The 27,997-nt window shown below is 40.5% G+C and overlaps 1 protein-coding gene across 2 annotated transcripts; it reads left to right on the top strand.

Annotated features, from left to right (window-relative positions):
* Positions 1-27,341, top strand: IFNAR1 (interferon alpha and beta receptor subunit 1). Of its 2 annotated transcripts, none has more exons than XM_052794798.1 (11): positions 1-154; positions 8,847-8,967; positions 10,430-10,623; positions 11,325-11,482; positions 12,659-12,806; positions 13,753-13,867; positions 14,726-14,928; positions 20,417-20,571; positions 21,403-21,556; positions 24,597-24,724; positions 26,157-27,341. In XM_052794798.1, the coding sequence occupies exons 1-11, from the start codon at positions 52-54 to the stop codon at positions 26,379-26,381; spliced, it is 1,704 nt and encodes a 567-aa protein (XP_052650758.1). In that variant the 5' UTR covers positions 1-51; the 3' UTR covers positions 26,382-27,341. The 2 variants fall into 2 exon arrangements, with proteins under 2 accessions (XP_052650758.1, XP_052650759.1); XM_052794799.1 differs by lacking the exon at positions 1-154 and adding an exon at positions 7,869-8,362 and having other exon boundaries at positions 24,570-24,724.
* The last annotated feature ends 656 nt before the right edge of the window (positions 27,342-27,997 follow it).

Genomic DNA, 27,997 nt, shown 5'->3' with positions numbered 1-27,997 from the left:
CCGCCCGGGGTTTCCGGTAACGGTGCGGGCGCCGGCCGTACCGAGGGACGAATGGACGACGGAGCGGCGGTGGCGGTTGGTGTGGGGCGCGGGGCCGGGGCCGTGGCGGCGTTGCTGTCTTCCCTCCTGGTCGCGCTGCCTCTACGCTGCGCAGGTGGGTTCCGATGAGCGGGCAGGGCACCCGGCCGGCGGCTGGTGCGGTGTCTGTTCTCAAGGGAGAGGGTGGGGAGCTTCGGTGCTGCAGCGGCTGCCCGGTGCCTCGGCCTGCGGCGCTGTGAGGGGGGGCAGTGGTCCCGGAGCCCTGCCGCATAGGCGCCGCGGCGGGGATGCAAAGGCACGGCAGGCCTTGGGTCTGGGTAGGTGTGTCTGCGGGGGTCAGCGGGGCTCGGTCTCCGTCAGGTGCCTTGGGTTTTACTCTACAGGTAAGCAGCTGTCGTCCTCTCGTCTGCTTCAGGCTTTCCTGCTATCTCCGAGTCGTAGAGACTGTAGCTTGAGTGTGGGGCAGACAGGATTTGCTCGAAAGGCATCTCCGACTAGCCTGACGGAGCCTGAAGTATAAATAAGGAAATGTGAGAAGTAAAATTGTAGCATGAGGGTTTTATCTCACAGGATGGTAACATATGCCTCTTCTTGCATCCTTAAACAGCAAGAAACAGCTGTTGCACAAAACCTTTTTTCAAGGGGGAAGTATTGTGCAACTCAGATAAGCTGTTAATGACTTTCCTGCATATTTACAGGACATTGTGACATGCAACAGAGAGTATATGGGCTAAGCTAGTTTGCATAGTGGAAATAATATAGTTATGGGCTAGTGTGCGCATGCTGCTTCTGATGCCACCTAAACTCTTGAATTCTGTATAAGATTGTATTGTTCTAGTTTGGCATACCCAAAAGAAGACTAGAGAGAAGCTGTTTTCAGGGATCCACACTTTGCATTCATGGTAGGATTCGGGCAGAGAAGCAGCTTTGGGACCTCTTCTCTTTATTTGTTTTCTTTCAGCCGTTTCATTTGTAGGTGAATTCTTTGTGCATCAGCCCCAAATTCCATCCCCAAACTGGAAGCATTGAGATATGTGCAGCTACTTTGATTAACCCACACATATTATAGCAAATGACTAACATGCAACATACTGCTTCTAGAGCTAGAAGTAATTGCCCTGCTACAGTGACCTCTCACCTTCTGCCCTGTCAAAACCAGCAGTTTCTCTTTGCTGCTCCTGTATAAAAGTTCTTGTAGTAAGAGTTCTCCCTGGTTCTCTAGAGCACCTTTCTGCCCACAGAACCAATAACAGTGGGGTCATTTTTAGTGTGTTTGGTTGTGGCTTTTTTTTTAATGTCACATGTAACTGGCCTTCTTTCCTTCCTGTGCTGAAACCTTGACTTAATGTTTCCATTCGTTCTGCTACATACTTAATGTGATAATCAGCGAGCCATTATGTACTCTTAATAGGATTTCCCCTTCACTGTCTCCTGAGGGAGTATATTTCTGTCTTGCTAACACTACTTCATTCTGTTGTTGAACGGCTTTTGTAATTCCATTATGTTATGTAGTTGTTATTATTTTCAACCATCATTTATTGAAAATACTAATTAAAATATTATGTCATCATGCTTTAAGTGAAGAAACGTGAGTTAATTTTAAATATCTGGCTTTTAATCCTTAGTAAAATAAACAAGGAAGAAGTCTTGATTTTTAGATATTATTTTTATATCTGGTTTCTAGCTAAGTCATGAAATCTCTCTGGTAATGAAACATTACTGAGTTTACTCCTTCATTCCTGGATTGCTGTTCATTAGCATTTAAGAAATTAATTTAGGGAAGCAAACACACAGCACTTCTTGGAAATAGGGATTATTATGTGAAAGGATGGATGGGTGGATCACCTATGTGTGTCTGTAGTATTGAGAACAAATGTCATGTTAAATCAGCCTGAATTTCTGCTGTTCTAAAGTAAAAGGCTATGTGGATAGAGGAGCTCCAATTGCATGTGTTCTGGCTTAGTATTGCTTTTGAATCTATATTGTGTACTAATCTCTTAAGCATACTGGAAAAAATAATCTAGGTTAAACTGCTTCAGTATGATTTTTCCAGCTCATCAAAATTTTTTTACAGTTCACTGTCAAGAGGGAACAATGTATCAAGTGGGGACCTGCTCATAATCTGTGTGATAGAACAGTGTAAGCTTATTAAATCCACATATAGCTAAGTGGGAGGAGCTCACAGTTGTTTTGAAAAGCAGGCATAGAGTCGAGAAGTGTCCTGACAAACTGGAGAAATACTCCAGAAAAAGGTACAGTGGTATTGAAAAAGGACGTGTGCAGGGCTGTATACTTAGGCAAATAGAGGATGACAAAAGATGGTCAAAATATCAATTCTGGAAAAAAAAAAAAAAAAAAAGCAATGTTATGATGCCTTGTAATTTATGTTTAGAAGTTTTAAGTGCTATGCTGTAAAAACCCCCAGAAGTAATGCGGCACAGCAGTGCTAATTAGAATGAAAACGTTGGGTCTTATGTCTTGTAAGCTAGACTTCCATTTATTAATCTTAGCTGGAGTATTGTGATTTTCTGAAATATACTGTTTCAAGCACGTTCGACCAGTTGGAAAGAATACAAAAGAGAACCAAAGTCATTCAGAAAGCTGGAAAATTTGGCTTAAAAGGAAAACTGAAAGAATCGTTGCTGCCATTCAGTTTTCTCTTCATCATTAGTTGTGTTTAACATAGTTTTCAAATACAACTGACATAAAGAATAATGTGCTTTAATATCCATAAACAAAAAGCACATTGGCTAAATGTGCTTAGAGGAGACATAGGTTAGACTCCAGGCTTTGCAGTCTGTAAAATTTTTGTTGTCCATTGTGCTATGAACAACTACTAAGCTAGCATACTTGCTGTAAGGAAACTTGGATCTGCTCTGCAAAGATCCAGATCTTCAATAGAATCTACTAGGAAACCTGATTTGGGAGTTCTTTGCTTTTGATTTACAAAAAGCTTTCCCTAACCTCTAATGGTAAGGATAGTGAAATATTTCAGGTGATTGGAGGCCTGTAAAAATAGATTATGCAGTGGTGGAAACCGTAAGACTTCTCTACACAAACATCTGATGATGTACGTAGAATTGGCCACCTGCTTTCTCCAGTGTGAAATATAGGTCATCTTGCAAGGTTTCTTCCAGCTCGGTTTCTGTGTTTCCAATATATAAATGGGTGATTAGGAAGCGTTAAAATGCAAATTGATGATCGTTAACTTTTAACAAATTTCAACCAAAGACATTCCTCAGAATATAAAATTATGGTTGGCTCTCTGATTATATCGCTCTTTTTACCTGCAACAGGACAGGAGATGGAGTGAACAGATGAAAGAGCATAATTGTGACCTTGGAACCCTCAGTAAATAGGTATTTGAATTTGGATAAGAAATTTAATTTCCTAGTGAAGATAGTTTCAATTATCAGGGTTGTCTGTCAGGACTGGGAGATCCTTCTGAAGCAATAATCTGGTTTTCTGACCAGGGCAAGAAGGAAAGTACCTAATCATGCTCAAGGTAGATCTACAAAGAGCATTGTGGTTTTTTCAGGGGTTTTTTTTGCTGTTATGTTTTATACCAGATGAAACCAAAAGGTTGTCTAGTCAAGTGTTCATCTACAGCAGTGGTTGGTAGTGGGGTAGGAAGGAATAAACAAGCAAGTATATGGTGACACTTCACAACATAGTGTTACAGCAGTCTGTAGCATCAAGGCTTTGTATTTGACCCTGAGTTCATAAGCCAGGTAAGAGTTGAGCATTCACAGAGTCCTAGGGGAAGGAATTCCACAGATTGACTAAGAGTTCAATAAGGCAGCAGTTTCATTTGTTTCCTTAGAGCAGAGTGGTGTTTGTTTTGATGCTTCCAGCTTTGTGTTAACAAGACAGCAGACCTATTTTGTCGCTTGCATTCCCCATGCCACTCAATAGGTGTCTGTAGATATGTCATATCCTCCCCTCAGTCTCTTTTTTCAGGCTGAAGAGTCATAGTCTGATTCCTCCCAGGACAGAAGCTGTTCCATACCTTGGATTGTCCTTGTCATCCTTCTCTGCCTTCCGTTCCACTATCCGCTTATGAGAGCGGGCACTCTAGGCCTGCACATGGTGTTGAACATAAGTCGATAATGAATGTATATAATGACATTAAGCTTTCTACTTTACTCACTTAATTCCATATCAATTTCTAACTTTTTTTTCCCCCTTTTTGACTATTGCTGAGCACTGACCGCAAGCGCTGACACTTTTACATTGTTGTTGAACATAACACTGAACAACACTGAACAGCTTTCTGAAAATTCCCTGAAAACTATAAGGTCTTCCCTGAGTAATTGATTGTAGTGGGTTGACCCTGGTTGGATGCCAGGTGCCCACCAAAGCCGCTCTATCACTCCCCCTTCTCAGCTGGACAGGGGGGAGAAAATATAACAAAAGGCTCGTGGGTCAAGATAAGGACAGTTTAATAAAGTGAAAGCAAAGGTCGCGCGTGAAAGCAAAGAAAAACAAATGATATTATTCTCTACTTCCCATCAGCAGGCGATGTCTAGCCACTTCCTGGGAAGCTGGGCTTCAGTACGCGTAGTGGTTCCTCCGGAAGACAAAAATGCCCCCCCTCCGTCTCCCTTTACTTAGCTTTTATATCTGAGCTGACGTCATATGGTATGGAATATCTGTTTGGTTAGTTTAGGTCAGCTGTCCTGGTTATGTCCCCTCCCGAGATCTTGCCCTGCCCCAGCCTGCCATTGGGGGGGGGGGCAAAAATGTTGGAGAGACAGCCTTGATGCTGTGCCAGCACTGCTCAGCAGTAGCCAAAACACTGGTGTGTTATCAACACCTTTCTAGCTACTGATGCAGAGCACAGTGCTATGAGGGCTGCTATGGGGAGTATTAACTCCATCTCAGCCAGACCCAATACACTGAGAAAAGTTTTTAACCCTGTAGCGGATTTTAAGTTAATTTTACAGGTGATGTCTCTGAACAGCATGTTTCTGTTTATTATCCGTAAAGGCTATCATGTGCTGCTGAAAACAGCTCTTAATGCCTCATTTCAGCAGTTTGTGAGGAGGATTTAAAAAGGGTAAATGTCAAGATGGAGGCCAACCTTTGCTCAAACTTGCATGAGGAAGTTCTCTGAGAAAAAGGCAGTCAAATCAGACTTGCAACAGTCATCTTTTGGGCCTTTAACCAAAGCTGTTCTGGAATAAATCCGTTCTAATTTGCTGTGTGTGCTCCTACTCCAGGACTGGAATGCTGTATCTTCTTCCAAATGTCAGCATCTAGAGCTGTATTTTTACAATATTGTTTGTATCTAGAGGGAGGATGTGATTATTTGCTGTGGTATTTACCAGCTTTAGAAAAAGCTGGCCTAGCTTCAAACATTAGTCGGATGTCTTACATCAGCATGTTTTTTGTAACTTGGGGAGAAAGTATATCTGGTTAGAACATGAATCTTGAAACGATTTTTCTTCTGCTTCCAGACTTCCTTTTTCTGACCTCAAATGGAAAAGGTCTAATAAGAATTATTGTAAAGCTTCATGCTGTGAATAAGGATTTGAAAATGTGGGAAAGATACTCTGGAAGTGCAGTGAATATTTGATTTTCTACCCAAGACAAACAAAAATAATAGTCCTAACATATAGTAGGGTTTTTTATCAGCGTTGGAGCTCTGTAGGTGCAATGTGGTTCTCAGCTAATACTATGTTATCTCATCCTGCCTTCTTATGGTTTACTCCAAGGTTCTATGTTGTTCGGGGTAAAGAATCTACCTTCAGAATCTCCTGTTGTGGAAGTAAATTCTGTAGTGGGATCTGCGAGGTTTTACTGAATTATTTTCCTTTCAAGTTTTGTGCTTTCAGGAATTTTTTCTAAGAGTCAGTAGTCTGTGGATACCACTTTAACTTTGTTCTCCAAAAGGATTTTGCAGACTTCAGTTTATAGATCGCTTTTCCACACATATTTCCTTTTTATAAAGAGAACTTGGTCATCAGGTAAAATATGAAATAGTTTTTGCAATGAAGAGCCACTTTTAAAATCAAATTCAGAATAATCCTTTAGATGTGTAAAGAGACTTTGATTGTCTAGGTGAAATAGGATGTATTTATTCTGATTTCTTCCTAATATAATCAAACATTAGATTGACATCAAAAAGCAATTTCAGAGTGATGGTCACTAACATATTTTTAGAAGTTGTAGCCATTGGGAAGTGATTAATAGTGTAACACACAACTGGTTAAAATAGAAAGTCAAGTCAGAGAGGTGTGGTAATTTTTTTTATTATTATTATTATTAATTACTTTTTTTTTTCCCCCCTGATGTGTTAGAAGTTGAAAGTATGTTCTTAGTAAGAGGACAGAGGTATGCACTGCCTAAATTGTACATAGCCTGGGTTGTCAAAGATACCTAGTACAGGATACCAGGCAGAAGAACTTAGATGAAGTTCAAGCTCTGTAAATCTGGGCTTGGCTGCTTAGTTGGTGCTTTTGGTATAATTTTAGTGACTTCTGTGTGAGGTTCCCTCAGTTCACATGTATTCCCTGTGCCTTCACACTGTTTCCCTTTGCTCTGTAAGCCACAGTGTGGTTTAGTTTCTAGTACTAGAAAACTTGCAGTCCAAACTTTCAGCCCTAATTGGAACTCTTTAGCCTCACTGCTTTGAAGTAGTGTGTATTGGCTTTGTGTGGCAAGGTTTTGGTGGTGGGAGGGGTTACAGGGGTGGCTTCTGTAAGAAGCTGCTGGAAGCTTCCCCTATGTCCGACAGAGCCAATACCAGCCAGCTCTGAGACGGACCCGCCGCCGGCCAAGGCCAAGCCAATCAGCAATAGTGGTAATGCCTCTGTGATAACATTTTTAAGAAGGGAAAAAAAAAAAGTTGGGACAGGCAGAAACAGCAGCCGGAGAGAGGAGTGAGAACATGTAAGAGAAAACAACCCTGCAGACACCAAGGTCAGTGAAGAAGGAGGGGGACGAGGTGCTCCAGGCACCGGAGCAGAGATTCCCCTGCAGCCCGTGGGGAAGACCATGGTGAGGCAGGCTGTCCCCCTGCAGCCCAGGGAGGTCCACGGTGGAGCAGATATCCACCTGCAGCCCGTGGAGGACCCCACGCCGGAGCAGGTGGGTGCCCGAAGGAGGCTGTGACCCCGTGGGAACCCCACGCTGGAGCAGGCTCCTGGCAGGACCTACGGATCTGTGGAGAGAGGAGCCCATGCTGGAGCAGGTTTTCTGGCAGGACTTGTGACCCCGTGGGGGACCCACGCTGGAGCAGTCTGTGCCTGAAGGACTGCACACCGTGGAAAGGACCCACGCTGGAGCAGTTTGTGAAGAACTGCAGCCCGTGGGAAGGACCCACGTTGGAGAAGTTCGTGGAGGACTGTCTCCCATGGGAGGGACCCCACGCTGGAGCAGGGGAAGAATGTGATGAGTCCTCCCCCTGAGGAGGATGAAGCGGCAGAAAATAACGTGTGATGAACTGACCGTAAACCCCATTACCTGTCCCCCTGTGCCACTGGGGGGAGTTGGTAGAGAATCCAGGAGTGAAGTTGTGCCTGGAAAGAGGGGAGGGGTGGAGGGAAGGTGTTTTGAGATTTGGTTTTATTTCTCATTACCCTACTCTGGTTGATTTGTAATAAATTGAGTTAATTTTCCCCAAGCTGAGTCTGTTTTGCCCATGACGGTAATTGGTGAGTGATCTCTCCTGTCCTTATTTCAATCCACAAGCTCTTTGTTATATTTTCTCTCCCCTGTCTAGTTGAGGAGGGGGAGTGATAGAACAGCTTTGGTGAGCACCTGGCGTCCAGCCAGGGTCAAACCACCACATAGTGCCATAGACTGATGTGCAATAATTCAAAGCAAAATGTACCTTATAAACAGCTAGATAAATTTCAGTTTTCGTAAGTATCGGAATAATTCCTTCTCCCATAGCATTGTTACTCTCATCTGTCCTCTGATACCTGAATTGTATACCAAATAGGACACTTAGGATTCTGTATATCTCAAAATTAATGGTGAGGAAGTCTTCTTTAGGAAGTGGAATATAAGGTAATTATGAGGCATTTGGGGTTTTTTAATGATTATTTTTGAAAGGTGGAAGATAAAGAGGGGAGAGAGCTATCCTGCAGATGATTCTAGCGTGCATGCTTCCCTCCTGTTGGCAATCTGCCTGTTAGGCTTTCTCTTCTCATGGTCTGGTCCTTTCCTTGATGTTAGGGGCATTCTCATGTGTCCTGAGACTTAGCCCTCACCCTCCATAAGTAATTTTATGTATTGTTCTTTGTGTAAAAGAAAACACAGGATTACCACGAGCAAGATACAAGATCTGCTATGTGATGAAGCCTCACTGAAAGGGGTTTATGTTGAATTTATGGCAGTAACACGTGACATAAAACAAGTCTGCTATGCTCAATCTGTTCTGCAACTGTGAAATGACAGCATTAGGTCAATCCCTAGCACTTTGCAGCTGAGATCCAGATGTTGGATCCAACCAATAACATACTGGTTTAAATGCATTCAGACTGCTTATAATCAATGCATGATAGTGAACACAGTCCTTGAATGTTGCAACTGTATATACTCTTTTTAAAGGGGTGTGGGGAGAAAGACATTAAGCACAAAGAGCTGCGTAGTCAAATAGGCAAAGAAGCTGCCTCATGCACAGCTCCTGAGCTATGTATTGAAGTGCTGTTTGAGTAGCATGGGGTTTTCTTAACTCTTATGTTTGTTATTTCATTTCACTATAAATCTCTACTTTTTTAACAAAAGTAAGTTATTCTTAAGTTATATACAAATTATTTATCCCAGTCTTTATATACCTTTATGTTACTTTCTTGTAGGCCATACTAATCTGAAGAGTCCGCAGGATATTCAGGTCTATGTTGTAAATACAAATTTCACTCTAAGGTGGAACTACACTGGGAGTGATACCAATGTGACATTTTCAGCAGAATACCGATGGTAAGTAGAAACTTACATTCTGAGCCAGGAATGTCTGACACTTATTTGTGTAGAAGAGCATATTAATTAATTACTATGCTTCTTGATACTGCCATGTAAAACTTCTAGAGACTTTTTGAAATCCAGAAAGTAGAGGCCAGGAAGATTAAGTCTTGAAATGAAGTGGAATCCTGGTATTGTCCTTCGTTTGTCTAATTCATATGTAAAATTAGATTGGTCACTGATAGCGACATGTTTTAAATGGAGAACACACTTGGCAGTAATGCTTAATACTAGAGTGGTTCTTTGAGAAGATTAACCAGTACACTTAGAAATGTAGTATTTAGGTTTAGTTATTCTCTTTTTGTTTTTTTTTAATTAAGCTACATTGTGGCCACACACAGACAATTTGAGAGAATTTTCAGTGTGGCTTTTGAATAATTTGTCAGTGTTTATGAATCCAGGTTTCTCATCTGCAACTTTTAATCACCAGATGAAACAATTTAATTTTTATTTATTGTAATTAAATGTTTGCTTCGTTTTCTTCAATTGTTTCATATACCAATACTTACGCATGCATATATGTATACGTTTGGTATTTTGTAGCATTTCCCTGACAAGTAAATATTAAAAAAACATTTCTAACATCAAATCACTTAAGAAGTTCCTGATTCTAGTATTTCCTAGTGTATGATTTTGGATTTAAAAAAAAAAAATAGCTTGCCTTCTTCAATGTGTAGATAAGAAACAACTGCTTTGAAAATACTTTTATTTTAAAAACGTAATACTGGTCTGAAAGATAAGATAGGAGCTGAGGATATACAATTACTACTTCAAGTCTGTGCCTTTTTTTTTTTTTTTTTTTTGTCAGGACATTTTTAATCTCTATATGAAATGTTTCTTTCTTAAATAAGGTGTGGATGTCTGTTAACTCACAAGAAAAATAGCTTCTGTAAAGCTGATTATTCCAACACTTACTGCTGAACTCCAGTTTTCTCCTTTGTGTTTTAATTTTCCTCTAATCTACGTTCCTTGCTAATGTTAGAATTGGCATTTGCTGCTTTTATGCTCTTTTAAGCACTTCTTGCCATCAAGACTTTTAAATTTCTTCCAATGAATTATAGAATCATTGCCAGACTATGATCGTGTACTAAGGATATAATTCTGGGTTTTGACAGTACTTTTGAGCTGTTTTCTGACACCATGTGTTTAGATGGTGAATAAAGCAAACTGGTATCAGACTTTGCAGACTGATAGTTAACCTTTGGTAATAAGGCTGAACTAATAAATTAATAGATTAAATTAATGAATTAAAAGGTGATATGAATTCTGGGGTAACTAAGTAGATAACACTGATTACACTGCTGCTGGTGATAAAACAGCATTAAATGGTGTGATATTTATTAGCATTAAGAAGAAAAGGAAAAAGAATCTCAAGTTTAAATTGTGTATTGGTTTTATTTTTGGGGTGTGTTTCTTGCAGGTTTGAAGACTTTGTGACAAATGAAACAGAATGGAAGGAGTTGCCTGGGTGTCAAAATGTTACTCACATGGAATGTGACTTTTCCTCAGCAATAACCAAATACTATGATACACATCATGTGCGTATAAGGGCTGAAAGAAGGGAAGAAGTGTCTCCATGGTCTAGCACTTTTGAAATGAATCCGTATCTTATAGGTATGAGCTCCATATATACTGTGACATTTCTAGTTAAATGTCCTTCTGGATGTTATTGTGGAAAAATGCATGTGGTTTCTATGGCTCAAAACAACATGAACTAGTAGTTTTCTCAACCTTAATATAAGGTATTTGCAGGTCATGGAATGTTATGATTCTCCCTTTTCTGGAAAGGGGAAAGTATTGCAAGTGATGCTGTTTTTCTGACAGAATTTTCTGTCACACTGTATTTTTCTAGATTTCAGAAAAATCCTTTTTGACAGTGGTCTTTTCTGGAAGTTTTCTTCTGACCTTGTGAGTTTTCAGTAGTTACAGTATAGTGTGGTACTGAAGCCTTCCCTCAATGTTGGATTGATTTGTTTGAGCTAGGTTTCTTGCCTTGCATGTTTTAGAATAACTTATACTGATTTTCACTGCAGATTCTGGAAAACATTCATTAGTAATATTGCATTTTAACTCTACTGCTTTTAGAACCAGGTAACGGTGGTTGTTTGTTAGGTTAGGCTTCTATTAGATACTGCCTGAGATTCATGAAATCTAACATCCTATAGGCAATTACTGTGATCTTGTTACTGCCTCAAAAGAATTAAAAATAAGACACTATAGGCAGTTACTGTGGTTTTACTAATGTAAATTACTTTTTTGGTGTTTTTTTCTTTAAATAGTCATGCTTGACTTTTTTTTTCTTCCAATATTTGCAGCTCTGATCGGTCCCCCAGGAGTAGAGTTGCAGTCCACAAATGGAGTCATAAAAATTAAGATTTCTCCTCCAGAAGCAAATCAGGTCCGAAAAATGTGGATAGCTCATCTACGTTTTAAATATAATCTCGTTATCTGGGAAAATTCATCAAATGCAGAGGTATGATCACTACTTTTTTGGGGTTTGTTTTGTTTTTTTTTTTTTTACTTTTTAACCTTAGCACAACTGTCAGAGATGTACTTTAATTGTGTCATGCTACAAAATGGAATTGTTTAATTATGTAGCTGTGTAAACTGTTGCTGTGCAGTTTAAAAGTTAGGAGGGGGTGTTTTCTTGGGGTTTTTGGTTTTGTTTTCACTAGAGGATTTTATTAGATTTGTGATAAGAGTTCGTATTTCTGTTAAATGCTGGAGCCACTTTCCAATGAATGAGGAAGAAGGTAAAACCATCTCAGGTGTGTTGGAGCAGGTGCCACCCTCAGCCAGCAGGAACAGGGAGGGGAAAGAGTTCAAGGCAGTGGGAAGAAGCATTTACAGTAAGGCACAGATATAGGGGAGGGGAGAGGTAAGAGGCTAATTTGGTCTTGCTGAGACCACATAGCTTGACTACAGCTCTCAGTACACTGTCCTGTGTCATTAACTAAGTTCTTTGGTTTTATACTGTAGGTTGGGGTTTTTTAGGGATTCTTTTGAGGTCTTGTAATTGTGAACTAGTTTCCAAGCCATAACGTGCATCTCACACAGCACATGTAGCTATTCTGTAAAGACCAAAGTAGAAAAAGTCTTTCTTTTTTTATCCTTTTAAGGGAATGGGTTCCAGCTAGATTAGGGTAGGAATTGAAGAGGTATCTGTGTTCACTTGGAAGACATAGCCATAATCATTACAGATCAAAGGAGAAAAAATAAGTACAAGCTGTGTACAAAGGTCATTCACTGAAGTCTGGTAAACCAAAAGCAGGGAAGTAGCTGGAGGAGGAAATGGGAGTGTTTGCTGAATGAATTGAGGGACAGAAGTGTACTATTCGCTTCTGAGTTTGTGCCTGAATATTTGTGTGGTGAGTTATGCATCATGTAGAGCAGTGCCGCAATCCCTCCCTACTTTCATGTGTTAAAGGAGCACGACGTGTTCCTTCCTCTCAATCACGTGGCTAAGTTGGAAACTTCCATTTAGCATTTGTTCAGCTCATATATTGTCCTTCATTCCCTATTTTAGCATTTTTGATGGCATATTATATAAATGGGCTAAAACCTGGGGAAAGAAAAAGATACTTTAAAAAAATCAGCTCATCAGGAAGAACAGTTCTCTTCATATGCTGTTTGCAATTGTTTCTTACAGTTCAGAAGTCAAAGTATTTTTCCTACTGACACAATTGATGATCTTGCACCAGACACTACCTATTGTTTGAAAGTTCAGGCAACCCTTCCTTTGGACTTCCAAGAAGGCTTATTCAGTCCTATTCATTGTGTAAAAACTACCCATAAAGGTACAGAGTAAAATCGTTTTATCTTAAAATGATTACTCCTGTTTAAACTGTTGGAAACTAAATTGTTCTAAAGCAATAGAAATATGCAGAAGTGCCAAGTTCCTACTCATTTTGGTATAACAGCAATCTTGACAGTTACGTACATTTTCTATTTTAAATCAATATAAAATATGTCACATATCAATATTAGAGTTTTAATAGTACAAAAAGGTTTTTGCTCCGAGGTAAATTTTGTCCATTAATTTGGATCGCAAAAACTACTTTCTGTATTTTGGAAAACTGGATATTTTTGAATTTGTGACTTTGAATCAGGAGGAAAGGGATGTGTACATAGGTAAAACAAAAGCCTTTTGTATACTTGGCACTAAATGAATGCATATAAAGTTGACTTAAGCTTAAAAAAAATATTGTTTTTATGGAAGCCTTGGTGAATTTATTATTACAGATTCTGAAGAATGGCTTAGTGGCAGTTTGCCACCAGTTGCTTGTTTTGCATGTCTAAATTTAAGTTCTTTTGTGTGCTGTTCAGGTGTCAGTTTAAGTACTTCTAAATGTTTATTTCAGGAAAAAAATAACAGTGTGGGAATGTAGAAGGTCAAACATTAGACTGAACGGGTGGTATGTCAAAATTACTTTATGTTTATGTGTATTTTACACATTTTTCTCAAGTTGTTGCAGAACCAGTTTATTTCTACTAATCTCAACATTTCTGTACTTAATTTTTTCTGAATTGATTTTTAACTTTTTTTTTACTAAAGGTTTAATATGCTGTATGTATCGGAGACCTTGACTTGCCATCTTTATAATGAAAACAGACAACTTTTTTTTTTTAATTGTTGAAAGCGTACCATGACCATTTACATGAGAAATACCCATTCAGTGAGAAATTGCTGTACATAATATAGAGCTTTTCAGTAACTGTGCGTTTCCTTTTCATTTTGAGCAGTGAATGACCTACTCTGTGCAACAGATGTGAGTGTTCTTGCTTTGAATATGAAATTTCATCTGCATTGGAATAATCGGTATAAACAACGTGTGAGCTACAATGTACAGTATCTCATGTGAGTTAAACAATTTCCATATCTCTGTTTAAACAGGTTATGTCATTTTAAAGGCTATCCATTGTATTTTGCAAATAGTTCCTAGAAGTTAAAGTGAAATATTTAGCAAAAGTGGCTTAACGTATTCATTGAAACATTAGGTACCCCATCTGGACACAGTGTGGCTTTTAAAAGGGTTGCATATAGCATCATATCCTGGAATTTCAGGGTAGTAGGCTTCTTTTAAGAGTGTTAAACACTTGATGGAATGGACTACTAAATATATGCTAAGTAACATTTTTAAAAGATGTAAAGTTTGCATTGCTTCATATCTTTTTGAATATGAAGAAATTGGATGACTAAAAGTCAGCAAAAATGCAGGTGTTCAAGGTTTCAATTATCACATATGTTGACTACTTCTGGTTGGATCCTGACATGGAAAAAACCCATCATGTCTCTAAACCCGTATATTAATATCCAGTTGTCGCACAAGTATTGTGGCCAGCATCTAAATGAAGAGGATAGATACCTCGAGCATTCTTTTGGAATTCCTTTGGCATGACAAAAAAATAATCGACTTAATAGAACTATATGAAAAATCTTAATTTGGATTTTAAAAATTTCTAAACCTGATAGAAATGTCTGGTATTTAGAATACTGATTTTTCATTTATAACTGAAACAATTAAGTTAACTAGTTAAGGAAATACAAATTAGTGCTTTAATCAAGCCTCAACAGAAAAATTATCTAAGAGGCCCATTCTTCCAAAAATAAAAAAAACCTATGTAGCACAAGTGAACGTGCTTTTTTTTTTTTTTTTTTTTTTGTTTTTTGAGTTCAAGGACCTCACATCAAAAATCATTAAAATATCTCTTGCAGTGGGTATCTAAAGAAACTTCATGATGATTACTCAATGAAGTGGCTCAGTGTACCTGGATGTGAAAACATCACTGATACACAATGCAATTTCTCATATATCATCTCTACTACTTCTGGAATTTATTATCTCCGTGTGCAGGCCATGAGCGAATATAATAAATCATGTGTGTCTAATGAAGTAAAAGTAGATCCTCTGATAACAAGTAAGCAAACATGTTTTCTTAACTTTTCATTTCTCAACAAACTTGTGTCTAATGCTGTTATTTGCCAAAAGAAACTTGCTAGATTAATGAAACAGAATACATAGTTCCCCTACAGAAACTGTGTTGGGAATCCTGGCCTCATCAAATTAAAAAGGAGTTTCTCCATGGTCTTCTCTATTCAGCACAGCCAGTATTTCACTATATTTAGAATCATATCGTTTGCTTTACAAAATTAAACCACAAAGCATTGTATGGCATTTTATAATCTCACTGTATACTATGTTAATCACTGTGTGAGATTGTACTAGAAATATCTCTAGTCTGACTTTTGCCATTGACAGGGAGCACTTCTTGATATCTTAGAAAAACAATGCCAAAGTAAAATAATTTTGGAATCCACTGCCTCTCTTTTCTTGTGCATCTACTCTCATCTCCTTCTCTCTACCCCTGCACAGTGCACCCCTGAATTTTGTGTTGAAGCAGTATTACATGGACATACAACCCTGAAGAGCTTCATGAAAAAACAATCTTAAACGATAGTGACATCTAAGTCAAAAATACATAACACTTTCCAGAGTGAAAGGATAATAATTTTTATCTTTGGTGCACTCTTTGATTTTGTGAGAAAGGGGACCTTACTAAAATGTTTGACTTCAAAAAAGTTATCATTCATAAACGTCAAGAAATGTTTATATCTAGTATGTAGGGTAATATTCCATTGCCTTCCATACTGAAGATGGAATCAATAGCTCTCGCGGGAGAGGCTGACGCGGCGTGGGCGTTGCCAGGGGCAACCGCGGGAGATTTGAACGCCCCTGAGGAGCGCCAGCGACCAGGAGTGTGGCGAACAGGACGGGCAAACAGGGCGTGGCGCGTCAGAAAGGGCGTGGCGTGGCAGTTTGCGCGGCAGTTCGCGCAGTCAGGGCGTGCAGGTAGGGCGCAGCCCCCCCTGTTCCCAGCTCGAGCAGGCTGCTTAAATGGTGGGTGTCGGCCCAGAGGGAGACCCAGGTATGGTTGCCACTTGGGGGAAAGCCATTGTTAGGAAAAATATGGCAACGCAGACAGAGGTCCCATGTAAACATGCAGCTGTCCAGGTCTCTGGCTGCAGGGAGTGCCTGAGTCTATCAGAAATGATGGAGGTCAGCGGGGACACCTCTTGTGTGAGGTGTGACCAGGTGAGTGATTTGCTCAGCCTGGTGGCAGAGCTGAAGGAGGAAGTGGAAAGGTTGAGGAGTATCAGGGAGTGTGAGAGGGAGATAGATTGGTGGGCCCACACCCTACCATCCCTGAGGCAGGGGCAGCAGATGGAGGCTCCGCAAGAATCGGAGGTTCCCCTGCCCTCCTGCCATCAGGCAGGAGGGGACCTAAGAGATGGAGGGGAATGGATACAGGTCCCTGCTCGGGGAGGCAGGCGAATCCGCTCCCGGTCTCCCTCACCTTCCCAGTTGCCCCTACTCAACAGGTATGGGGCTCTGGAACTTGAGGACCAGGCCAGTGAAGATCAGGGTGTAGATGAAGCCCTATCTAGGGAGGTGCCTAAGCCCAGTCGGGCATCCCCACGCATTCTCACATCCTCTGAAAAAAGAAAAAGGAGGGTAATTGTTGTAGGCGACTCCCTCTTAAGGGGGACAGAGGGCCCGATATGCAGACCTGACCCATCCCACCGGGAAGTCTGCTGCCTCCCTGGGGCCCGGGTAAAAGACATTACCAGGAAACTCCCTGGTCTGGTTCGGACCTCTGATTATTACCCGTTGCTAGTTGTGCAGGTTGGCAGTGATGAGATTGCAGAGAGGAATCCAAAGGCAATCAAAAGGGATTTCAGGGCACCGGGACGATTAGTAGAAAGATCGGGAGCACAGGTAGTGTTTTCCTCAATCCCTTCAGTGGCAGGGAAATACACTGAAAGGAACAGGAAAACACACCTGGTCAATAAGTGGCTCAGAGGCTGGTGCCATAGGTGGAATTTTGGGTTTTTTGATCATGGGGAGACTTACACAGCACCGGGCTTGCTAGCGACAGATGGTGTCCAGCTGTCTCAAAGGGGTAAGAGAATCCTTGCTCATGAGATGGCAGGGCTCATAGAAAGGGCTTTAAACTAGGTTCGAAGGGGGCAAGGGATAAAACTAGGTGCACCAGAGATGAGCCTGGGGGCAGCGTGCCGATGTTAGGGGTGGATTCGATGACCCAGCTCAAATGCATCTATGCCAACGCATGCAGCATGGGCAATAAACAGGAGGAGCTGGAAGCCATTGTGCAGCAGGATAGATATGACTTAGTCGCCATCACGGAAACATGGTGAGATGACTCCCATGACTGGAGTGCTGCAATGGATGGCTACAAGCTCTTCAGAAGGGACAGGCAAGGTAGAAGAGGTAGTGGGGTGGCTCTTTATGTTAGGGAATGTTTTGACTGTTCAGAGCTACACGATTCTGATGACAAGGTGGAGTGCTTATGGGTGAGGGTGAGAGGGAAAGCCAATAAGACAGATATTGTGCTGGGAGTCTGTTATAGACCGCCTGACCAGGTTGAAGAGACGGATGAATCGTTCTACAAGCGGCTGGCAGTAGTCTCAGAATCGTGTGCCCTTGTCCTTGTGGGGGACTTTAACTTTCCAGACATCTGCTGGAAATACAACACAGCAGTGAGTAAACAATCTAGGAGGTTCCTGGAGTGTGTGGAAGATAACTTCTTGACACAGCTGGTGGGTGAGCCAACCAGGGGAGGAGCCTTGCTAGACCTGTTGTTTACGAACAGGGAAGGACTGGTGGGAGGTGTGATGGTTGGAGGCCGTCTTGGGCTTAGTGACCATGAAATGGTAGAATTTTCAATTCTTGGTGAGGCAAAGAAGGTGGTCAGCAAAACCACCACTATGGACTTCCGGAGGGCTAACTTTGGCCTCTTCAAGGCACTGGTTGAGAGAGTCCCTTGGGAGACGGTCCTGAAGGGCAAAGGGGTCCAGGAGGGATGGACATTCTTTAAAAAGGAAATCTTAATGGCTCAGGACCAGGCTATTCCCATGTGCCGCAAGTCAAACCGCCGAGGAAAACGACCGGCCTGGCTGAATGGGGAGCTTTTGCTAGGACTTAAGAAAAAAAGGAGAGTTTATCATCTCTGGAGGAAAGGGCGGGCAACTTGGGAGGAGTACAGGGATCTTGTTAGATCATACAGAGAGAAAATTAGAAAGGCGAAAGCTCAGCTAGAACTAAATCTGGCCACTATTGTAAGGGACAACAAAAAATGTTTTTACAAATGTGTTAACAGTAAAAAGAATCCCAAGGAGAATATCTATCCTTTAATGGATACAGAAGGGAACGTAGCAACCAGTGATGAGGAAAAGGCCGAGGTACTTAATGCCTTCTTTGCCTCAGTCTTTAATAGTGAGTCCAGTCATCCTCAGGGTACTCCACCCCATGAGCTGGAAGGTAAGGATGAAGAGCATAACATACCCCCCTTAATCCAGGAGGAATTAGTTAGGGACCTGCTACGCCATCTGGACACTGACAAATCTATGGGACCTGATGGGATCCATCCAAGAGTACTGAGGGAACTGGCTGAGGTCCTTGCCAAGCCACTCTCTATCATCTGTCAGCGTTCCTGGTCAACAGGGGAGGTCCCAGAGGACTGGAGGCTTGCCAATGTGACTCCCATTTATAAGAAGGGTCGGAGGGAGGATCTGGGGAACTACAGGCCTGTCAGCCTGACCTCGGTACCGGGAAAGACTATGGAACGGTTTGTTTTGAAAGCACTCACATGGCAAGTCCAGGATAAGAGGGGGATCAGGCCCAGTCAGCATGGGTTTACGAAAGGCAGGTCCTGCTTGACCAACCTGATCTCCTTCTATGACCGGGTGACCTGCCTAGTGGATGAGGGAAAGGCTGTCGATGTTATTTTCCTAGACTTCAGCAAGGCCTTTGACACTGTCTCTCATGGCATACTCCTTGAGAAGCTGGCGTCTTGTAGCCTGGATAAGTGCACTATTCACTGGGTGAAAAACTGGCTGGATGGCCGAGCCCAGAGGGTAGTGGTGAATGGGGTGAAATCCAGTTGGCGGCGGGTCACGAGTGGTGTTCCCCAGGGCTCGGTGTTGGGCCCTGTTCTGTTTAATATCTTTATGGATGATTTGGATGAGGGGATCGAGTGCACCCTCAGCAAGTTTGCAGATGACACCAAGTTGGGAGGCAGGGTCGATCTGCTTGAGGGTAGGGAGGCTCTACAGAGAGATCTGGACAGGCTGGATCGATGGGCTGAGGCCAATTGTATGAAGTTTAACACGGCCAAGTGCCGGGTCCTGCACTTCGGTCACGGCAACCCCATGCAGCGCTACAGGCTTGGGGAAGAGTGGCTGGAAAGCTGCCCGGCAGAGAAAGACCTGGGCATGCTGGTTGACAGCCAGCTGAATATGAGCCAGCAGTGTGCCCAGGTGGCCAAGAAGGCCAATCGCATCCTGGCCTGTATCAGGAACAGCGTGGCCAGCAGGAGCAGGGAGGTGGTTGTTCCCCTGTACTCGGCACTGGTGAGGCCGCACCTCGAGTGCTGTGTTCAGTTTTGGGCCCCTCACTACAGGAAAGACATTGAGCTGCTTGAGCGTGTCCAGAGAAGGGCAACCAAGTTGGTGAGGGGCCTTGAGCACAAGTCTTATGAGGAGTGGCTGAGGGATCTGGGGCTGTTCAGTCTAGAAAAGAGGAGGCTGAGGGGAGACCTTATCGCTCTCTACAACTACCTGAAAGGGGGTTGTAGTGAGGTGGGTGTTGGTCTCTTCTGTCAGGTGTCTGGAGATAGGACAAGAGGAAATGGCCTCAAGTTGAGGCAAGGGAGATTTAGGTTAGATATTAGGAAAAATTTTTTTACTGAGAGGGTTGTCAAACATTGGAATGGGCTGCCCAGGGAAGTGGTTGATTCACCATCCCTGGAGGTATTCAAAAAGCGAGTGGACAGGGTACTCCAGGGCATGGTTTAGGGGGCATGGTTAATGGTTGGACTCGATGATCTTGAAGGTCTTTTCCAACCGAAATGATTCTATGATTCTATGATTCTATATGTCAGTTTTCCCTTGTCCAAGCTCTTGGTAATTAGATAGTTCTTTAATACAATAACAGTGACCTAGGTAAAAAATTCAACAAAAGGCAACAAAAACTGTAATACTTCTCACTTTTCAACTATACTGTAACTGTGAAAGGGGCTATACGTGAAAAGGAGGGCCCACATCCTGATGAGTTAAGAAGTGTTCGGTAGTTTGACTTGCATAGAGTTAATCCCACTGTCTGTGTATTTCACTGAAACTTGCAGAAGCAACATATGAATGTGGAAAGAGAAAATAATTGAAATCCTTCTTGGGACTTGAGATTCTGAATAAAGCTATTAGTGAAGTTAGACTTTTAAGTGTATGTTTCTTAAAAATTGTCATAGATTTAAATTATAGTATTTCATGCAGTATGTTTATTTGTATTCTTTCAGTCTTATTTTTAACTTTTTTTTTTAATGTCTTAAGATGAAATTGGCCCTCCTGGTGTAAAGGTGGACATCAGTGATGTTTTGCTCCATATCCAGATTTCTCCTCCAGGAGGATCTGAGAGTGAAGTCATGAGGGACCATTATGACTTGTCTTACCGGATTCTGTATTGGAAGAATTCATCGAATAATGAGGTATGAACTAGTTAAATACTTAAACCAGTGTATAAAATTTGTTGTGACTTAAATACTGAGTTTGAGTTCTCCTCAAGAAGCTTATTTTCAAAAGAGGCACGTATATGGTGTATCAATCATGCAATCGTTTTTGGTTTGGTTTTTTTTTTCCCCTGGAAGAGTCTTTTAAAAATCTGGTCAAGACGACCTTTATCACAAAGTAATTGAGATTTTAATCTTTTTCCATTTATGTGTCTGTCTGTAATGATTTGCAGAATTGCACTAAGTTTTGTACGAGCTGCTAAATGGCTCACTTCTGAATAGAAGTTGTAGGGCTCTTGTGATGCCGTCTTTCTTGCAGTATGACTCTGTGCACTGTCTTAATGTAGCTTCTGGCCCCTCAAATTCTGTTCCTTTTTGTATTTGTGGCTTTATAGCTATATGTATCATAAAATAATGAAGTCTTGCATGCTTTTAGCTCACATTTTAATGGATCTTTCCATATTCTTTAAATGCTTGTTACAGTAAAATATTTTACAGTAATTGGTAAATGTGTATGTGTAAATGCATGGAAGAAGAGAAGAAAACAAACTACAACAAGAAGTTTCATTCTGCACACAGCTTTGAACTGTAAAATTTCAGTATGGCAAAAGCAGTTGGTTCTTGCTGATAAGTGTTTCCTGAATGTGTTTGTTTAGGAGAGAGTTCTGTGGTTTCTTTTATTTTATTTAATCCAAGTAGAGAAGGGTGTCTAACTTCTTACAGAATTACTTCAGCAGAGGCCAAAATTCTAATCTGAGTGACTCTTGTACTATTTATGTGCATCTTATTCTTCCAACTTTTCTTTTTCAGGAGGAAATCAAAATGAAAGAGATAAAACAGACAATAGGGACAATCTCTGATCTAACACCCTTGACTTTGTACTGTGTAAAAGTACAAGCCTTCTCAGAAGTTTACAACAAAAGCAGTCATTACAGCAAAGAGGAATGCATCAAAACACCTGGAGGTAGGAAGAGCTTGGGAATTGTTACACTTCTGGAAGTAAAACAGTTAACCCTTCATAGGCCTTTGCAGGTCTCACTAGTTTAAAAAATATTTGCAGCGTGACTTTTTGGCCTCACAGACTTTGCACCTAGTTAGGCAGAGATCCCTATCAGCAGTCTGTCACTTAGCTGCTCTGTGTTCTCTCCTATAGCTAAACTAATAAACTGCTTCTGTTCTGACGTGATAAAAATTACATTCTGGTTATTCCACCACACAGCTCAGTTTAGAAATTATCTCAGATTAATAACTGTAATGATTGTGAATTGAACTTAGTTCTGTACAACGACTTGTTCACAGGCAAGCTTTAATTTCCAGTACTCTTAAGATATTTTTAGGAGGGTGCAAGGAATCACTAAATGCTATGTTTTCAAGAATATTTTATTCTTGAAATTGTCTTAATTCTTCTGTGAATGAATTAAATTTTTAAAAAATCCTGCACTAAAGTGTGAGGAGACAAATCATTGGACTCATAGCTAAAAAGCTCTCCTTTGTGCAAAATGAGAATACATTTGTAGATGGATTACACTCAGAACACAAGAGCAAGTTATCTGTTGAATTTAATTTGGCCAATTATCTTCTATTAACAGGCTGTAACACTAGAAGAATTACTAAGTATTCAAACTGACTTAAAGCTAAGAAAATGTAATAATAGTAATGCTACTTTCTCACATCTTTAAGTTCTTAGGATTCATTTATATTGTAGTCCTCACTGCTTTGTCTTTATCAAGCCTAAAAAGGAACAAATGTTACTATTTTTACCTTAATAAGAGAAAGTCTTTAATCTATTTTACTAGTTAGTTATTAGTCTTCCCCATATCCTTCTATTACAATGAGCCTATTTAAGACCAAGCAGCACATTCAAGACTCTATATTGAGAGATGCAGTCATGCAGATCCTGCCCTGTACTTCCCATATGTTCTTATATCCTGGTGTGGAAATCTTTCATTCTTTGATCATTCGTACTAACTGGAAATAGAGATAAAAAGACCTGCTTGTTTCATCTTGATTATTTCTGAAGTGTCTCTTGGTATGTATTAATTTTAGTATGTTCAAACTCCTTTCAGTTCATTTGTTTGACATAGTGCCAGAGAATATGTTACAAAGCAGAAGAGTGGAGGGGAGAAGGAAGCTTGCATGACTCTTGAACTTAAGCACTGAATAGCTTATGACTATACAGATAAAAGGCTTCTTTGACTACACTATCTTACTATCAAAAACTGGATTCTGTAATGTAAACTCCTTCTGCCATAAGGTCCCAACCTTAAGTCCTGGAACTGAGCTTAGCCTGTTAGATTTTCCACAGTTCCTGGGTTAATACAGGAATGCAGGACCATAGAATCATAGAATGGTTTGGGTTGGAAGGGGCCTTGGAAGATCATCTTTGAAGATCCCATGGGCAGGGACACCTTCCACTCTATCAGGTTGCTCAAAGCCCTGGCCAACCTGACCTTGAACGTTTTCAGTGATGGGGCATCCACAATTTCTCTGGGCAACCTGTTCCAGTGTCTTACCACCCTCATTGTAAAAAATTTCTTCCTTATGTCCAATCTAAACCTACCCTCTTTCAGTTTAAAACTCTTGCCCCTTGTCCTGTCACTACAGGCTTTGGTAAAAAGTGTTTCTGTCTTATAAGCCCCTTTTACGTATTGAAAGGCCGCAATAAGGTCTCCCCAGAGCTTTTTCTTCTCCAGGCTGAACAACCCCAACTCTCTCAGCCTTTCTTCCTAGGAGAGGTGTTCCAACCCTCTGACCATTTTTGTGTCCCTCCTCTGGACCTGTCTGTCTTGTGCTGGAGGCCCCAGAACCAGATGCAGTACTCCAAGTGGGGTCGCAGAGCAGAGTAGAGGGGCAGAATCACCTCCCTCAACCTGCTGGCCACTTCTTTTGATGCAGGCCAGGATACAGTTGTCTTTCTGGGCTGTAAGCACACATTGCCGGCTCACATGCAATTTTTCATCCACGAGTACCCCCAAGTCCTTCTCGGCAGGACTGCTCTCAATCCCTTCATCCCCCAATCTGTATTGATACTGAGGATTGCCCCAACCCAGGTCCAGGACCTTGCATTTGGCCTTGTTGAACTTCATGAGGTTCAGCAAGGAAGGGATGGTGTCCCTTCTCTCAAGCTAATCAACTGCACCACTCAGCTTGGCGTCATCAAGCTGACGACACCATGTTTGAGCATTGAAGTGAAATTCATCTTGTCTTTCTATACTGACAAAGTAAAATTTTGTGCTGAGCTTGTGTCTAGCCTACTAGTGTAGAAAATAAGTGGAATAGCTTTAGGATTGATTTCTTCTTAGATAAGCATCTGAAAGGAATAGATGCTCACTGGAAGATCGTTATTCTCTGTTGGCTGTGTTGTCATCTGAAGCTTACAACTGGAGTTCCTCTCCTGTCCAAGAAACCATTTGGATGCTTTTGGGCCCCTAAAGACCCTGCAAGTCTAGGCACTGTAATAATTCCCTGGCTAAATAACCATGGCCAACTTCACTGCAGTAATTGCCCATTTTTACTCCATAGCCCATGGGAATTCTTACTCCTGTATCTCTGCCTTTTTAAAGCAGAGAACTTTGTCAATGATGTATTATGTTCCTTGGGGTTAGACCCTGTACACAAGCAATAGCGCAATAGATTTACATGCATCAAGTGCTTCGTGGTAGCTGTCTATGTGCAGCCTTTTTGTCCTCCTGTCAAATAGTGACATATAACTGGAATATAACTAGATCTTGGTTCTGATCCTGTTTGCAAATGCCTGTGTTCTTATATTTGATAAATATTTTGTTCTGTGTTTTTAATAAGATTATTTAAGATACTGGAATGGCATAATTTTTGTAATGATCATCATGGCTGCTTATAGTACTATAGAAGTGTGAAATTTTGTGATAAATACTGTAGCAGATTTGGAGGTAATTTGCTCCTTGATCTTTGTAGTTTATGAATACCTAGACTGAATGGGGTTTATTCACTTTTTTTAGATAAAATTTTACATCTGGTCATTTTAGCAACATTTGTAACTGCCCTGATTGCTGTCTTTCTCGTGGCTACACCACTTGGTTTTGCCCTGTACCAAGCCTACAACAAAATCAAATATGTGTTCTTTCCATCATGCCAGCCTCCTTTGAACATAGAGGTAAGATGAGATGTATTTTTCTCATTCATTAAGCAGATGTATTTTTAGAAAAAATGAACAGAAAATATTATGAAAAAGTGTTTATCTGTTATCCTGTGGTCTTATGGGTATGCCAGGATTAACTGTATAGGTTTTAACAAAGTGCAGGAATTCCTATGGAAAAACTGGGTAGTATCAATTTCTAGAATTCTGTGATTAGCAAGTATTTTAACTTTTTATGTTTTTTCTTCTGTCTGTGCAAAAGTGTTGCTAACAATCCTTTATTCCAGAGAGTGTGCATGTCTACCCAATGTGATAATGTACTTTTGCCCTGCTATATGAGACCAGAAATGTTTTTCCATTGTGTTATCTGAAAGAGCATGCTCTAGCCTTTTTGCCATCCTTTAAAACGCAGAGGAGGCAAAAATGCAAGCCCGGTCTTTAGATGAAATTCCAGTGTAGCAGGCAGCAAATGCTTGTATCATTTCCTGACCTAGTGGCCTGGATGGTCTCTAAAAAGGCAGATGATGTCCAATTTCCAGCTCAGCTTGGCACAGGTAGTACTTAGTAGGGATCCTGTTCTGGCATGAACAGGGCAGCACATTAAGTGTAGGTATATTTTGAAATGTAGCAAGAACTGCTTTTCGCTGTGCTTTCTTCTGTGTCTCTCAGAACATTGATGTTGAGCAGTGTATGGCCTTCCTAACGTGTCATCTTCTCACTGAAGCTCCTAGGACATGTAGTATACAAAGCTTTCTGAACAAAGTTGTAATTTAAAACCAGTCTCGTAGTTTACAAGGGCTAATCTGAATTTAATTTGTAAGGAAGGCAGCATTTTAGCTGGTTTCTTCAGTAGAATACAGGTAACATAATTAATGCAATGCATATTTAGAACCTTTTGTGATGGATTTGATATAAATGACAACTTCAGAGAATAGATTTAAAGCATGTAGGATAGACAGCAGTGCACTGTTGAGAGCTGTATAAGGTCTGGTATCCTGCTGCAGCAGCTCACTTTCTCCTTCTTTCAAACTTTGCTTTATAACTGATAATGGTTTGTAGACTTTGTAAACACACACCTGTCGTTCCCATGCTACCACATGATTTTTGAAAGTGTTGTAAATTAGGATTTTCATTTAGTTCTTGGGTCGCCTCATAAGGCTATAATCAACGACATATTGCAATTATATAGATGATTGATATCTACGAGCATAGTAACAGAGTTAAGATTAATGCTAGACTTATTCTTTAGTGTTTGATTATACACATGCAACTAAACTTCATCCTAACTTTGAGTTTGTGAACTTGGGGAAACAAATGGCATATTATAGGTAGAAAACCTCGTGATTCTACTGAATACGATAAACCAGTTTTGTACAGCTGTGGTGTTAAGCAGAATCATTATGTAGGTATTATGTACAAATGTTCATCTATTCTGCTTCTCCTTTTGCAGGGTTTTGGAGGACAGCTCTTAAGCAGTCCTTATCTGTCAACTACAGAAGAACCAATAGAAAATTGTTCTATAATTGAGACTATCATCACAGAAGAAGTAAATCAAACTGATTTTAAAGACTACATACATTCTAAACAGAGCAGTCGAGATTCAGGAAATTACTCTAACGACGATACTTCAGGGAGCAAAGTATCAGAAGAAACACTAGAAAATGAAATAGTATAACTTTTAAGAAAATAAAATTCATATATGGGACTGGCAGTGTAATAAACACTTAAAACTTTTTTATTATGAAAGTCACAGCCTAAGGAAGGCAGTATGACTTTGGGATCTTTGTCTTCAGGTTTCCAAATCTGCACTTCGTTAGTGGAAAGTTACATACCCTCTCTGCTGCAAGCTGATTAAAGTTAAAACACAATTGACTCCTTGTACCTTACGCCATTTTGACTGACTTTTCATCATATGATGAAGAGAATACCATCTGTGTAAAGAGGAGCAGATCTGTACACTTTATATACTTGAACCTGATAACCTCGGTGGAAGCCTACTCTGTTCCACAGGAAGAATTTCTCTTTGTCTTAGAAGTTTGTTTTGAATGCCAGTGTGTACTGTGACAGAAGCCTTAAATTCCAGTATTGAATCGTAAGATGTTTACACAGCCAGAAGGAAATTGATGCTGGATACAACTTTTAATAACTTTTTTGACATTCTCTTCCAGCCCCCTGAGGGGCAGTGCTTTTTGGCTCAGCAGGTCCAGAGCAAAAGATGCAAAGAGACCAACAGTCAATGAGGTAGCTCCTCTGAGCATCCTTGTAGAATTGCTTGCAGCCATGGCTGTGGGATGCTCCCAGTGCCCACTTGCTTGTTTCTATATCTGTGTCCCTGCATCAGGGTGCTCTTCTCTCACAGCACTCAGTAATCTGGGCAAGTATGGGGAGGGCAAAAGGCAGGAAGGAAATTCACTTCACTTTACTATAAAGAAAAATTTCTAACTGGAAGCTCTTTGTAAATGAGGTTGGATCAAATTGTTTTGCACTGCATTTAGGATAAAAAAAGAAATGAACATCCAAGCAAGATGTACGCTGCAAGAAGAAACTAAAGAATACTGTTACTTTAAATGACAAGGCACGTTAAGAGGCATATTCTTGATTATTTTTTTCCCCATGGCTACATAACCAAAAGCGTGTAAAATATTTATTTCTAATTGAATTGTATTTAGAAATGTGAGTCTCTTAACAAGGAGGAAACTTATTTCTGTAATTAGAAGGACCCAAGTTGAATTTAAAAAATGCCTTTTAACAGAATGGTGAGGATGCTTGTCATTCAGAGCTTTTTCAGCTTAGTCTCATTTTGCCAACAGATTTTTCTTTGTACAAATTAAAAGGATATGCTGCAATAATGTTTCAATTTGCATGCCACTTTCTTCTGAAGTAATTTTTAAAAGTAGCTTATTTTTTATGAAGAAATTGATTTAAAGTAAACTGGTTTTGAGCTTCATTGTTTATTTTCACAAGCAACTGTTGGTGTTTATAATTTTTTTTTAATTTTGAAGATGTGAACTAATTTTATAAATTTTATATCCCTATGTTCATTGAAGAACATAATAAATTTTGCATATTTACTTCTTTATGCTTTTCTTGGTTCCATATATTTTTGATGTAGTGACATTGAAGCTACACCATGGATACTTAGGAAGCTCCCATGAGTCTTCAGTTACTGACCTCCCTAAAAAAAACAATGTGAAGAACATCATATATAAATTTAATTAGGGCTTACTTTGAGAGTGTTGCATGATTTGGACAAATCAGAAAGAAAGTGCTAATTCAGTTGCTGAATCAGGG

Source organism: Harpia harpyja, chromosome 8, assembly GCF_026419915.1.
Source record: "Harpia harpyja isolate bHarHar1 chromosome 8, bHarHar1 primary haplotype, whole genome shotgun sequence".
NCBI lineage: Eukaryota > Metazoa > Chordata > Aves > Accipitriformes > Accipitridae > Harpia > Harpia harpyja.
This window is presented reverse-complemented; position numbering and strand designations above follow the sequence as displayed.